This window comes from Varroa jacobsoni, unplaced genomic scaffold (genome assembly GCF_002532875.2).
Source record: "Varroa jacobsoni isolate VJ856 unplaced genomic scaffold, vjacob_1.0 scaffold_1155, whole genome shotgun sequence".
Classification (NCBI taxonomy): Eukaryota; Metazoa; Arthropoda; class Arachnida; order Mesostigmata; family Varroidae; genus Varroa; species Varroa jacobsoni.
The window spans coordinates 136,038-151,063 of record NW_019214057.1 but is presented as its reverse complement, the minus strand read 5'-3'; the positions used below and the strand labels follow the sequence as shown (position 1 = coordinate 151,063).

The 15,026-nt window shown below is 37.6% G+C and overlaps 1 protein-coding gene across 1 annotated transcript in view; it reads right to left on the bottom strand.

The window, feature by feature from the left end:
• Positions 1-15,026, bottom strand: part of LOC111267190 (Tetratricopeptide repeat protein 2) — a 38,486-nt gene that overhangs the window by 14,281 nt on the left and 9,179 nt on the right. The window contains exons 3-7 of the mRNA XM_022845269.2: positions 11,439-11,564; positions 10,995-11,049; positions 10,785-10,876; positions 6,752-6,854; positions 6,436-6,554 (exon numbers count right to left, since the gene is read on the bottom strand). Coding sequence (XP_022701004.1) covers positions 6,436-6,554; positions 6,752-6,854; positions 10,785-10,876; positions 10,995-11,049; positions 11,439-11,564 — 495 coding nt within the window. The remainder of the gene's footprint in view (positions 1-6,435; positions 6,555-6,751; positions 6,855-10,784; positions 10,877-10,994; positions 11,050-11,438; positions 11,565-15,026) is intronic.

The following is a 15,026-nucleotide window of genomic DNA, read 5'->3' as shown; positions in this document are numbered from 1 at the left end:
ATCTTAAGCTGGCTTAATTCGCTAGTTAAATCTATGATTAACTTTCTTTTTTTATGGTTAACTTCCTTTTCTCCCAGAAAACTATCTTTATTACTATTTCATGAAGTAACACAAAAGATACTCAATAAAGTTTAAACTTAAAGGAATTTAAATTAATAAAAATTATACAACCTTGGAATTAAGTTACGATGTCATAGAAAGCCAAATAAATATTTACTGACGAATATAACCCAAAGCAATTTAAGAAAAAAATTTTTATACATTGTTGTAACTAGTTTATTGAACATGAAAAGGCTATTGGCTGCAGCTATAGTTAATGTAACACATCCCCGGAAAATTATGCCAAGACGTTCGTCAAAGCATGGGCCAAAATGCCGCGAAAACTAAGTTAAATCATTTTATGGTTTTTAGTTAAAAACTAAAACCCTGTAATACCGTTTACTTTTTTAAATTTAAAATGTTCCGTTTGAAGAAGCCGTTCTCCAACGCATAGGATACACTTTTAATAAAAATTTAACTTTTTAAATTTTAAAGAGTTTCTACCCAGTTTCAAACAAAAATAGTACCAAAGCTGGAAAGAAAGCATCTACAGGGCAACTAGAAACGGAAGTAAGCGAAATCGCTATTTTTATAGTATATGGTATATTTGAAACCAAATCGTTGGCTAAATGACGTTAAATTGCAGGCAGTCATGGAACCTAAGGATTTACTACTTTAAAGTTCTTTGGGGATATTTCAGGAAAAAATCTTTTTGAACGCGTCACTATGGTAACCATGAACGTGAGGATATCACTGATCCAAATTTCGGCGTTATAAAGTAATTACCATGACATGTGATTACCATGCCGTTAAATGGGCCTGGTGGAGAAGTCCTTGATAGGTCTATCAAGACCCACCTCGACTAGACTCTGGCGGAGCTCAAGTTCTTGTTGCCGAAGTTCTTGTCTTGTCTGTTTACCGAAGAAGTTATTTCAAGGATTAGTGGAAACAGCCAAAAGAGTTCAGTAGCATTGTTTAGGTCTTTATATAATAAAGTTGCTTTAAGGACTTAAAATAACCCTATATAGGACATCGAGTATTGATTTTTTTCTGGGGTGTGGATTAGTAGACTGCAAATTGCTCAAGGAAACTTTTTTCACATATTCAGGGATTCTGTTAAAGACAAAAGATTTCACTATAAACTGTCCGTGTTTCGTCCTTGGTCTTTTTCCCATTCCGAAACGTGTGACATTCGCTTTTGGACACTTATGTTTGAATACGTGGACATTTACGCGCGTTACAAGAAAAAAACTAATTTTAAAGAAATACCGTATCTTGCAGGACGCACATTGAACACTAATAGTATAATGCAAAAATCCAGTGGACGTTTAAAAAGAGGATTTCACGCATCTTATTGGTTACCATGACGTTTTCTAACCGTAACATCTGTTGAAGAAGACACAATTAAGTCAAGCAAAACCCACTTCGGAGGCACGCCTTTTGTGGTGTATGCAAGGGCTGATTCTGATAATTGATTTATGCAAAAGAAATAGCTAAAGGTGAAGAAAAAATATGCGTGTTTTGCAAGAATGCACCAGGACTATTTTCATAAGCTTAATTTTCAGTTTAAAAAGCGGCCGGAGCTAATATATATATATATATATATATAAGATGCTGCGTCTAAGTCCGGAGTTCTTCTTGTAAGTTATTTCTTAGAATAAAAAGAGATATCTAAATGAAGATTTGCGTGCAGCGATATGATAGGTGTGCCCTTGTTTCAGTGTTGCTCATGAACGCTTCCTTGCAAAAAAAAAAAAGAAAAAATAGGCTTCGGGCTGATAGCAGGCCACAAAAAAAAGTAATTAGGTGCAAAAGTCTTGAAAACACTAAGTACTTGAGCTTACCTGGGTCATTCACGTGGCAATTGATCTTCTTCTTTGCAAACGGCTGTTAATTTTTATATAAAAATCTCAGGTATATCAAAAATGGGTTTTTGAGCTTCAACTAATGCATTCTTTAGCCCTTCTAATCAAGAACATATTCGGGATCTTTCGGTTTGTCCTAAGTTTTCCTCGTATCTTTCAGAAGCCGCAAGAAAAGTGGCAATAACGTAGCCTATCGGTTAATGGCAAAAGAGAATGTTTAACTTTATTGACGCCTCGCCCAGAGCGAAGAAACTGGATAAGAGCTGAACTTTGCTGAAATCGCGAAAACGACGTACTGTTTATTGCCATGACAAGTTCGCTGTCTTGTTATATAAATGCTGATTTTTTTTTAGTTCGAAGGCTGGTAGATAAATGCATACCCGCGACAATAAACAACCCACCAAAGTTTAACCGGATTTAAAAAGAGCACCCTGTACTTCTTCGTGTAAAAGAACTTCAAACTAAAAGAAAATTATTCCCGAGATATCTTTAAGAGTATTGTAACTCTATGATATCTATAACTTCCAATCATTTTCTATAAATTTTGAACGGAATTTGGTAGTCCATTCAAGAAATGTGACTGTTTTTGTATTAAGTTATTACATAAATGTAAAGATTTTTTCATTCGGATATAATTAAGTATTATGTACGATGGAACTATTTATCTTTATTCTACAAGGCTATTGTCATCATTTTATTTAGGATACAAAAATTGTACTTCCTCGAAATCTAAACGTGGATATAACATGTGGCAAAAAAATATTGTCAAGGATTACTGGACTTCACCTTTTGTTGCAATGCAAAAAAGCTGCGGTAGTAATCCAGGAGATTTATTCTGCAGGCGATAAATTTGCCCAAGAATATATCGCTATCAAAAATGATTAAAGAGAGCCTAAAAAAATTTGTAAAATCTAATCAAGGTCTTCCACGTCAAAACTTCTATTTTTGAATTTAGCAAAATATCTTTGAGTCGTACGCTCGTAAACTCAGGCTGGCTATTTGTCCAGTACTCTTGGTGAACCAGATTCTTTTCAGGACAAAACGACGAACTCATTCTGGTGAAAAACAGCATCTTAGAAAATTTTTATTCAATGTTTTCCTACTGGACAAAGGGTCAACGAGATAGTCAGCTTCTTGTGTTACCTCAAGTATATAGTATCAAGCGTATAGTTTTGCAAATATTGACAAAAATACATGCGGCTGCAGAAGACGCAATAACAGGTTCCGAAAGACCACAACAAGAATCCGCAATAAAAAAAAGCAGTTCAGACAGCGGAATTAATTAACGCTGCCTAAAAGTGCAATTCTGACTACTCTTTTGTTCCGATCAAATCGTTAGCGCAGACGTTTTATGAGAGTAGCCGTATTAGGTCACAAATTCTTCAAGAAGTCGTAAAATGTACGTCATGTGGGAAAAATCAGACAGGTGCTCTCTGAGGCCAATAAAACCAAGAGCTTTTAACAATGATGTTTAGTCCATAGTTCTTTCAAGAACCAGGCACCAGGTCGTTTTCAACTGTTTTCTGATAAAAGATATCATGAATTCAAAAATCAACCCCATTTTGGTCATGATCTCTGACCAATGAGATCTGATCAATGAGATGTGTCTATTATGAGTAAAAGCAATATTTTGGTCTCCGAAATTCGAAGTTCGTGCTCCGAATGTCATATCTAGTCAAAGCGACATCATGCCAACGTACTTCTTTAGAACGGCGGATTCACCGCTAAAGAAGTTTGCCTACTTCTTCTGCAGATTCAAGTGCGACCGTGGATAGCTAGTATCTAATAGAAGGCTATACATCGTTTAGGTACACGGCTTTATATTAACAGGTTGCTTAAGGATATGAGCACATGACAGCAATAAGCATATATGGCTGTCGTGCAGCCCAGGTTCACCTACATTGAATTACTGCGTCCGAGGCATAACTGAGCAAGAATTCAACAAATCTTGAGATAACGATTTCAATCACTCATTGGGATCTTTGTTGCGAAAGGGCTTAAAAAATTGAAATGGTAAAATTTGAACCGAGTTTATGAGTGATCTAGACCCCAGGTTGGACCTGTAATTGCAGTAAATGGCAGTTACACTGAATAAATATGATCGCCAACAATGCCATTTATAGTATATGCAAAAAAAAATCTTTCTTTGTTTAGACAGTGTTTATAAGCAAAAATCCGCAGTTTGGATGCTTCATTCTGTAGCCCTCGTCGGGCACGCCGTACAGATGCTTTTAACTAAGAAAAAATAAAAAGGTGTTTATAATGCTATTTTTATGCCCGATATACATATAGATAGCGAAAGGTAAATTTGTGAGTCAAACAAAGCAAGATAGGGCAAAAAAGATCTTTTCAATTGCATGTAAAACTTGATTATCAGCAAAAGTCTACCCAAGTGGCAATTCAGCTTTTGATAAAGGGAAAGGATTGTCAGGGAACGAATAGACTGCAACTTTGGTTTAAAGAAAGCTTAAGCATGAGAGGATTAGAGGCGACCAAGCTGTGTTTCAGGCGGTTTTGATCGTTAAGAGGCAAAAGAACATAGCTTATTGCAAAGATATCACGGCTACCAAGATTGTTTGTTGAAAGGATTTTTTAAAAAACATACAGAAGGACATTAGAGGAAAAGCGGGGTGGATCAATAAGGCAGACCTGCTATTGTATGAAAAGGAGAGAGTAATCAAATCTCTATTCCCAACTCATTAGCCATTCCACTGGGCACAATTTTCTCGCGCTATTTCAAAAAGAGGTATTTATGTGACGCGAGACGGGGCGCTTTAAGCGGAAGAGCAAATAAAGTTGGGCTACATGTCGGGTTCAGACGAGATTCTGACCATAATCACAATGACACTTTGGCACAGCGGTCAAGTGAATTTTCAGACTGGGCCAATCTCCAATAGAGTGCATAACAGAAGAAGTAGTGCCTATTCCTAATGGAAATGGGCATAACAGACCACTATGTATCCTCGGAAAAGGATAAAAGCCACTTTGGAAAAGAAGCCTGGATTCTTCTCCGAAGACCAGTTCTTTCTGATTCAGTACGACTTGAAGAAACATTGGCCTGTGTTTTTAGCAATTAAAGGGATTTTTCGAAAAGTTGAAATTTTCATAATAGCCACGAAAATGTGGTTGCCTCAAGAAATTTATTCCTCGCAATATTCTTGAATATGAAAAACGCTTTTAATAACCTTTCTTGGCGGGTAGTGCCTACCTACTCGAATGTCAGTGTACTTGATCTCTCTGATCCCGGGCAACCAGCAAGACAAATCGAAGGTCTACGGAGAGACGATTTTTCCCATTGGACCTGAACCTTTTAGGGCTCGACCTTGGGTCCTTTCTATGAATTATGGTGTATGATGCAGTATTGCTACCCAGGTAATAACAATTGCTTATTCAAATGATCTCATGGCCGAGGCGCAAACAAGGACAAAGTTGCGGAGCTCCGGAGAAAAGCCAGTCGGGAGCTCAGACAAGTAAGATGAAAGGTCATAGATTGTTCATGTACCTAGCAAAATCCGCATCCATCCAACATATTGAAAGGACGAAACTGATCACGGAATGCGCGGGCTTCCGGTAGTGGTGAAAACGGACTAGGTATAATGGAAATCGCCAGAATTCTACCACACACTTACGGTACTAAACAAGAAAAACGAGGATACTCATAACCACTTCCGAACGACAGCGTTGTTCGACGTCTTTGTGTAAACTAAGGGAGGCGCTTATCGACGCGGTTATGAAGGTGTTGAAAAGGGCCAGTGCTGATATTTAAAGTAATGCAAGCATAACGCACAGTTAGTGCGAATGCGGCAATATATCTTATTAAGTTTAGATCAAACTTTAGATCAAAGTTGAAAAAAGTATCGTATTGACCAAGGAGATGATACAAAATGCATAATCATAGTACGAGAAAAAAGTAAAGCGTAATTCTTATATTTGAGCTAAGTGTTGCTATGAGAGCATTATTCCTAGGCTTGAGACGTGGGCACCAGAACCCGGTGCGGAGCTGAGGAGGATTTCAAAATTACCTTCACAGAACACAAAAGGCCCCTTTGTTTCGCTGCGTTTTTGTACATAGCGAGCCTTTAGGGCAGAGCTTACCACCCACGAACGGTACGCAAGACAATTGCCCGTATCAGGAAGCGACGGACGCACGAAAAATAACGCTATCTCATTGCAAATTAAAAAAGGCAAGCCATTAATCAAAGCAAACGTCATAGGCTAGTGTATAATAATTATTAAATTTTGCTTATGCTTTTTGCTAATGGTGCTTACAACAAAACAAGATCATTTTAATAAGTCTAGTTACCATCGAATCCTAAAATTTTTAAAATGGATAGTCGGCATGTTCCTTGCAGACCATGCTTAAAATGCTTATCAAACGAAGCTGTGAACCTGATCTACGTCCGAAGCTGATGCAACAAATTACTGTAATTTTTATGTCTTTGCTGAGACTAATATCAACATCAAGTGCTTAACCTCAAAACGCTTTAACATAACTTCATGAATGGCTTAAATTATGTATCTTTGTATTTACCGCATGAGATAGGCGAGGCACTCTGCGCGCAGTAATTTGAATTTAGGGCAGCCCGGGGACTGTACAAGCGCGCGTTCCATACAGTAAACGCATTTACGGTAATCGCCTTTAGCATATGCCTGCAATAAGCAACAGCATTGATGGTAAGATAACACGACCAGCGCAGTTACACAAATAATGACCACTCAAGTGTAAGATTCACAACTGTGTGCTTGGTTCTAGTAAAGAAGTTTATTAACGTCCAGTTGAAAAGTTTGTATTCTTAAGTATTCTTAATCATGTACGTTAGTAGTATGCAGATGATAATTTATTGTACCTTATCGCCTTCGGTGATATAGTTCTGAAGACTCTCAGCAGCTTTTGTTTCTTTTGCTACATCAGTGTGGTTCGGTTCCAGTGAACGCACTCGAGCTAAAGATCTGTAAAGAAATGCAGCCGTAAGCTATTGCTAAGGTTCCTATTCTATTACCTAATATTACATTTTTTTTTTTTCTCAGACACTACCAACCAAGAATAGTATTAGTTACTACGATGACCTATTATAAATAATCCATCCCTTTACGTATACTGCACCTTGAATAAGTGCGCCATATATATATTAGGTCGCTCAATATAAAACGTCACATAGCAGAATTTTTCGAACTTTTTTCACAGGCTTAGCTCTACTCCTGGTTGAGGCATGAACCATTACTGTCTCTGACCTTCTGCCAATTAGATGGCAGCTTATATATTCCGCTACTGTAGAACTGCGGGATACGAGAGCCGATGAAGTCTTAAAAGGCAACTTCGGCATAGCACTAAAATGTACCGTTTTTTTTTTTTTTTTTTTTTTTATTAAGCTGTCGTGAGTTCTTGGAAAGTGGTAATTTGTGGAAACAATATCTGAAGATTATCGTGAATGACAGAGAGCATCCCTCTTAAGTCTTGCATTTTTGCCGCCATAACTCTCTGGTGTGAAATCGAACGTTGTCATCCAAGGAAAGTAGTTTTCACTGGTCTTAGCTTAATGCAGAGTTTTTTTTAATCATTTCTTTTAATTGTGAACAGTACACTTCAGCAGCAATCGACGAATCACGGCTCACGCAGTTGAAGTGAAACTTGTCTTGACAAAGGTGTCAAGCCACCAAACAATCGCCATAAGCTTTTGCAGGTGTACATTTGCTTTAGGACGATATCTCACCGGTTCAGTTGCACCCGTCTACTGATGTAATTGTCAGCGATTATCATAGAATATTTACGTTTTATCACGCAACAATTGCAATTCAGCTTGTAGTTTTTTATCTTGAGAATGGTATGGGTTAAACCACAGCTCTCAACTCGTTGTCATCCACATTCGCGAGGACCTTCCAAGACTCATTTTCCAGTTTGAAATGGTCTTCTTGGCATTTTTGAATTACGGCTTACGGTGTTTCTGCTAGTAAAACTCTCGTTAAAAGCTCCGCCGCTGTAGTTTCAGGAGGAACACATATTTGCAAACCACGAGAGCTTTCTGATTCTCTATGGCTCGTTGTAACCAGCCTGCTAAAAGCTCGAGCGACAATCTAATATCGAACAGTCTTATAATTCAAAGAGTGCATCCCAAATATAAAAAAAAAATGTATCGCGAATTATTCCACCACTAAAAAATAGCGTCAACTTTAAGTATTAGGTTAGCACTATGATTGTTATACAGAACGCTGAGCGATCTTACTGCGTCATGCTTGAGAGAATCGCGCAGTAAACACTCATACAGTCTTTTGGTTTTGTTGTTTTAGCATCTGTCTTACATTTATATCATATGTCGTGTACTTGATGTCCTTGTAGACAGTCCGTGATGTCGTACGCTCCCTTATATCAGTCCTCTCTAATGCCCTGATCCAAAACAAAAGGATCAATAGGAATGCACTTTTCGAAAGCGGCCGTCAAATTGGGCTCTGCACTAATTTGTCTCTCTCGTGGGTTTTTCATTGTGCTGTGCTAAAAGCTCGTTCTGCTTCTTCTGCAGGCGCATACTTATTTACGATGCGACACACTGTCGATCTAGGATGGCCCAATAGAACATAATGTCGGTGGAACCTGTCCAGCACTTGATAAAAGTTGACCTTCGCTCAAATTTCGAAAACGAAGAACTGTTGCGAAGTTCGCTATGACAAGTTTATTATAAAAATAACTGACTCTGAACTAATATTAGAGGAGTGGAAGGAAAGGAGTGTCGTAAGGAAAGCGTGCCCATTACGACAAATGACCCTCTGAAATTGGTCCCAATTTAGATGCCGTACTTGAGCTGAAAAAGTGCTATACCGGCTGTTGTAATCGTATTAGTAGAGGTCCGAATCGACCGGTTTCGAAATGACATGATTGGTACAGCGTGTCAACCATGGGAGTACGGTTCCTGTTCGTCAGTTTGTATGGCACCCAGACATCGAACTCTTTTCAAATGGTTTAAAAGTGTTCGGTTGTAAATTTTTAATTATTTGGCGATATTATGGCTACTCACATCTCAATTTTGCTGAACGTGCGGAATACTTTGATCAACTTTTCTGCAGTTAGTCTAAAGGAGCACTTTCACATCGAAATTGTCCAAAATTGGACAGTTTCTTGCGATCCTGTGTGTTGATAATGAACAACACACATTTTTTTTTAAAGGCCTGGACAGCATTTATCACAATGGCCTGTAAAATATAGCGAATTTTTGCGAAAACTTTACTCGTATTTAAGGTGCTCCATCTTGAGCCTGAATGCAGGAATTCCAACAATTTTAGCACATCTATCTCAGATTTTAAATAACACTGACTCCATGCGAGTCATATCACCTGAGATATGCGACTTTAAGGCCCTCCAGCTAGAAAAATCAGTCAAATACTGTATAAAAAAGAAGCAAAGAACACACTCATCATCACGGGAAGCAAACCCCATTTTCGTAATTTAAAAATAGGTCAGCTAATTGTCCAATCTCTCCGCGTTGAGCAGAAAGTCAAGAAAATAAACTTTATGCTTTGCTCAAAATCGACCGTATACGTTGCGACGGCCACTTTCTGTGCAAATGTGCAACTTTGTTTTGAGGAATGCAAAGAAGATTTACATGAGGAAAGGAAAATACCCATTGAGATTTATATATAAAGGGTTCAAAAATTCATTAAATTGTGATGATGATGATGATGATTCTTGATACACCTTTTTCATACAAAAATTAATAGTTTACTCCGACCATTATAGTTTTTCAGTATTTGACTATATTTGGTGAAAAGGAAGAAGAGATCATTTAAAATACTTGTACTCGTGTACTTGTTCAAATTTTAGACCAGTCTCCCTGCGAGATTTTTCGATAAAGTACGTTTTCGAAACATTCTTAATGTTATGCTTAGTTAAAAGCGGTTAGGTGCTAAAACCTTTTTTCAGACCCTTACCTAGGTCATCGGCTAATGAACATTTAACTAATACCGCCTGTAACTCGTATGAATAAATTAACAATTCTTTCTGACATTCACATACAACTAAGGTTTATCACTCTGCAGCTGTTTTTAATTTTAGGATACCCCCAAGCACCTACGTATGACGATTTCACACAGATCATACATGACCTTGATTCGAGCTCTCCTGTGCATGTAATGTACTGAGTCTTAATCCTATTGTGTAGGCATCGTTGAGGTCTGGGTAACGGTCTCAATGTTTCATTTTGGTTGCTTCGCTAGTCCTATATGTTAAACCGAAAAGGGGTCGTCAATGGGAATGTTTGATTAAACTTGTGTGGTTTATACTAGGTTTACTGGATTTTTTTATCAGAAAAGGAAATATTAGTTCACTAAGTGCCGTATGGTCTCAAATGTTGGACTGATGGGCCCCATCTTCGCTGTTGTGTTCTAAACTTAGGGCTCAAAAAAATATTATAGGTAGCCAATCAGGTTGTTCAGATAAGCTTTGACGGTTTGTTTTTTGAGACTTCGAGTACCTTATAGATATTTCGGCCGTTCTTAACCTTCGTCGTCTCGGGACTGCTATCAGCCTAAAATTTCATCCTACCGGAATTTATTGAAGCGATAATTAAACGAGCTGATACTTATCAATGTCGCGTCGAATATTGGTAAATATGATTGTTAGAGCTGCAGGATGTATATGAAAAATTTCCTTGAAATAGTTTTTGTTCAGGTGATGTGAACCCGAACGAGTGCGAAACCCGAAGCGTAGTTATAGTATAACTTAGGTTTCCAGAACGTAGAAAGATTCATCATAAAACTACTTGATCTATGAGCATTTAATAATGATGGTTTGATAGAGACGTCGTTCATTTACTGATTCTCAGTATTTTATTACTATTATGGGATTACGTTTGCAGTAATTGTTACGCTATATGACTATATGGTATGACAAACCTAAAAGCAGCGGTCGGGTCTCCAAGTAGCTGATGGCATTTAGCCTCGCGCATAAGTGCCTTTATGTTAGACGAATCTCGTTTTAAGGACTCCTGTGAATCGAAATGAATATAAGTGAGCATATATTAAAACAGAAGTTCCATTCCATCCGTTTGAGAATAGCTTACGTTATCTTCAGGAAATTCACAGCACATGATTCTGAGCACGTACCTGACAGTCATTGAGAGCTTTTTGATATTGGTTGAGCATTAGGTGGCACGCAGCCCTACGACAAATGGAAAATTCAAAAACTTTTAGAATTATATAGGCCAGTCGATCAGCTTTTAACAAATACACATAAATCTAGTATCTAAATTATTTATATAACATTTCTCACGTTAAATTCAATAAGCCTTCCGGTGATTTTAAGACGGTATGCTGCAAAACAGCCTGTTCTTTGCCGAACAATTACTGCCAAAGTAAATATCGAAAACTAAATAAAATCCTGAGCTTATTCATGAGATAACAGCTAAATAGGCAGCGTTCTGTAAAATACCAAAGACGTAGTAATAAGCGCGATAACTCAATATAGGTAAAGTGTCTAGTTGCGCCTATAAATATAATAAAAAGTAACCAGTGAGCATTTTCCAACATTCTCTATGGAAGTTATCTCACCTGTTGTTATATAGAGTAGCATTATCTGGACACAGCTGGACTGCTTCAGTGTATAATTGCAGTGCTTGGTCGTATTTTTTGTCCTTGTAAAGCACATTGCCCTCTGTCTTCTTTATTTCGGCAAGCCTGCATGTTGATTGACCAAAGTGAAAAAAAAATTACATTATAGTTTGTTTTAATAATGGTGGTAAAAATACATGTTGTCTGATTTGTGAGATAACGTTGACTTTTCTAAAAAACTTTCTGTACAGTGATTTTTGGTTATACGTACGTTTGCCTCATACTCTTTATTTGACATAATTTGGTACGAGATTAATGATTTTATTACACAAAGATATAACAATATGTGAAAGTTGTAGGTTCTAGTTTCAATAAAGTTATTTGTGAATTAATTGGAGTTTCATTAAGAAGCAGGATACAAAAAATAAAATAATTATGCCTTAATTTTCGATCTCGGCCAGTGAGGATGACGGTAACAGCTCTAGAGAATCTTCAGGACCGTCCCAGTTCCACCATGAATCGCTAAAAGTCCCACTTTATGCGCGATTCATAAGTGCCTTAACGGTTAACTTGCTCTAGTAACTCTGCACGTATGTTATAGCCAGTTTTCTTTTGTGGAACAGGTAAGTATAATTATGCATATTGTTGTTCCTCCTAAGAGCTTGGTTCGTAGAGGCCGACGAACTTTGCTGAAATGAGCGGAGTCTCTCCAGTTGAAGGCCACGGGTGGCGCACGTTCGTTCCACTCGCTCTTCTGAGAAGCTGACAGAAGTTTGCTTCTTCTGAATGCTATCCTTGTCGCCAAACTCCCAGCTACCGCCCCACTGTCAAGATCACCTTGTACGTAGGCGACCACCACTAACCACCAATATCATAGACTATGGCAATTCCATTACCATATGCCAGAGAATTTGAACTCGAGATCAACGCGCAAAAGACGAAAGGAATAAATTAAAACACGAAGACACGCTAGCCAAGAACAAGATACTGCGATTTCTCGGAAGAACGTGAGAATCGCCCATTTATTTATCTTTGTATAACACTTTGTATATCTTGTCAATGGATATACTCCCATCGATAAGCCACAGCGAAAGTGCTTGCTGCAGCATTATCAAAAAATTATCTACGATTGCTTTTACTTGCCATAGCTCTAGTGCTATTTAGTACGAAAATCGCACCAATTTGTTGTACGCTGTTGGACAGCCGTAGTAAAAACCCAATGTTTCGGATACCATCGCCAGGGTAAAGCCAGCTTACTTGAAGAACAGGTTACAAGCATTCGCATATAATGATCCCGTGCATTTACTAACTGGTACCTCATCCTTCATAGAACAACTTAAAGGACAATGTAAGCTCCATTGTGCGTCGGTAAACTCCCATCACATTAAAAAGATAACATTGATTCAGGTTTTCATATAAATGGAACTATAAGCAACGAAAGGTGGAAAGGTTTGAGTAGGACAAGTAATTATCAGACATGCGTCCACAGCTTGCACTTTGTACTATATAAAACAACGAGTCCTGCAGTTAAATAAAACACGTACTTGTAGCACTGCGATTGGCTGTGTGCTACGTGTCACAGCAATAGGTGCCCATTAGCTGCTTTATTTAAAAAAAAAACCTGCATTGACACCTTGACGCGTTAGGTTTTTTTTTTTACTATTTACCATCACTTCGGTAGCGTTCTGTACGACCCGTCTAATAAAAGAAGACAAAAATAATATAAGTTACCATTTAGACTGTTCTAAAACGAATACTTGTTCTCGTAATTCTAAAACCATTAACAATATTGTTTTCATTCAGCTATCAAGCTTAAAAAATTGTGGATATTGGACAATGCGTTAATAAGACTTCAAAATAAATAATCGGTTCAATGGTTGCACCCATGGTCTATTTTTTTTTTACAGTTTCTTGAATATATCATTTTGGACCTCTTGAACAAATCATTTCATGCTATAAGCTATCCGAATACACGTAGCAGTGTCAACTATGTACTAAACGGTACTTCAAGGATCAGATAGTCGCACAGCCCACTCATCATTATACCTATCATTTTATACATTTAAAATACTAAATCACGCTTTTAATAAGCAGGTATTTTTTTTAAATTAATCCGTTTAATCTGTGTAATGGGTACACAATCAATGACTGTTACGAACCTCCCGTATTCGCGCCACCCTATTGCAAAAGTTCTAAATTATCATACACAATAGGTTACTCCACTGAAACGGCTTGTTGCAATACCCTTCTCACGTTTACATAAGTAAGAAAGCACTTGAAAACTGGTTGTATGCGTACATACATGGTATAACCAGTTTTAATTGGTTAACAGCGACTGGGCGAGCTGTAGTACAAGCAGCCTTTGATGTCTTCGCAACTTTTTTAGGTTTGATGATTTCCAGATGCGAAAAACTGTGTGGAAAATTCGCAACGACAAATGGCAACCACGAGGCCACGATAGTACCATTTGCCTTGAGTAACGCCGTTTTGAATCAAGCTAACATCACGAAAAAGTGTAATATTGCAGGTAGTATCATGTTAAAGTTAGCACCATGACGAGCTCTTGCAGAAGAAAGCGATTGCTGCCAAGGCTAACGGGCAGGCTGATCTGTTTAAAGTCAGGCGCTATCATTCAGTTATCATCCGTCAGAGGGATAACATTACTACGATTGATATTACTAAGAGTTTTATTGACATGTAAAATTTTGTAGCACGGCATGTTTCCAGTGTACATGGGTTACACATAGCAAACTGGAAATGTCTAAAAGCGCATTTAAATTAGGAGGCTCTTGAACGGAGAAGTCTTCTGAAACGGCCACGGAGTTTACAACGATGACTTGGATTATAGAAAAACATATCGTTTGAACTGCACATAAATGAAAATCCTCGAACATTGCTGGTGATATATATATATATATAAGCTGAGATGAAATTTTTCACTTGAGGGCCCATAAAATCTAGCTGACGTAACATGTTGATCCAGACTTGCTATATTATTATAGCCCTGTTATTTAGCTCCCCTGTGACTCTCATTTGGTTTGAATACATACACACAATTATTACGTTAAATTTTGCAAAAGTAAAAAGCGCCTCAACTTTGCCTAATATTCAGGTGGGTTGAAACACATTATCACCCATTACATACTTCAAACACAAATTGAAGCTAAGGGACAACTTGCCGCCACACTTGTTTCCGGTCCTTATTAATTATACTATATCTTTATTATGAAAATTCACTCTACCAAAAAAAAAAAAGCATATCTCGTTATTTAACGTATTACAGCACTTTTGGGCTTATTACCCTATAAAGAGATTAACAAACTAAATAGAGCAAAAATAAAAAAAGCTGAACTAAGCTATTGAAAACGCTATGGCATGTTGCCAGCAGATCTGAGGTGTCAACTCGGTTCCACTTGTGTCGTAGATCGTGAAGGAAAAATAGTGAATTAAGCCTCGTTATTAAAAGGAATGACTACGTATCGTATCTTTAAATGTTTAGTTCATTTATAATATGGACTACCACACAGAATAATACGACTACGATACTACAAAAAGTATAATGCGAGTGCGGTAACAACGTCATTTTTA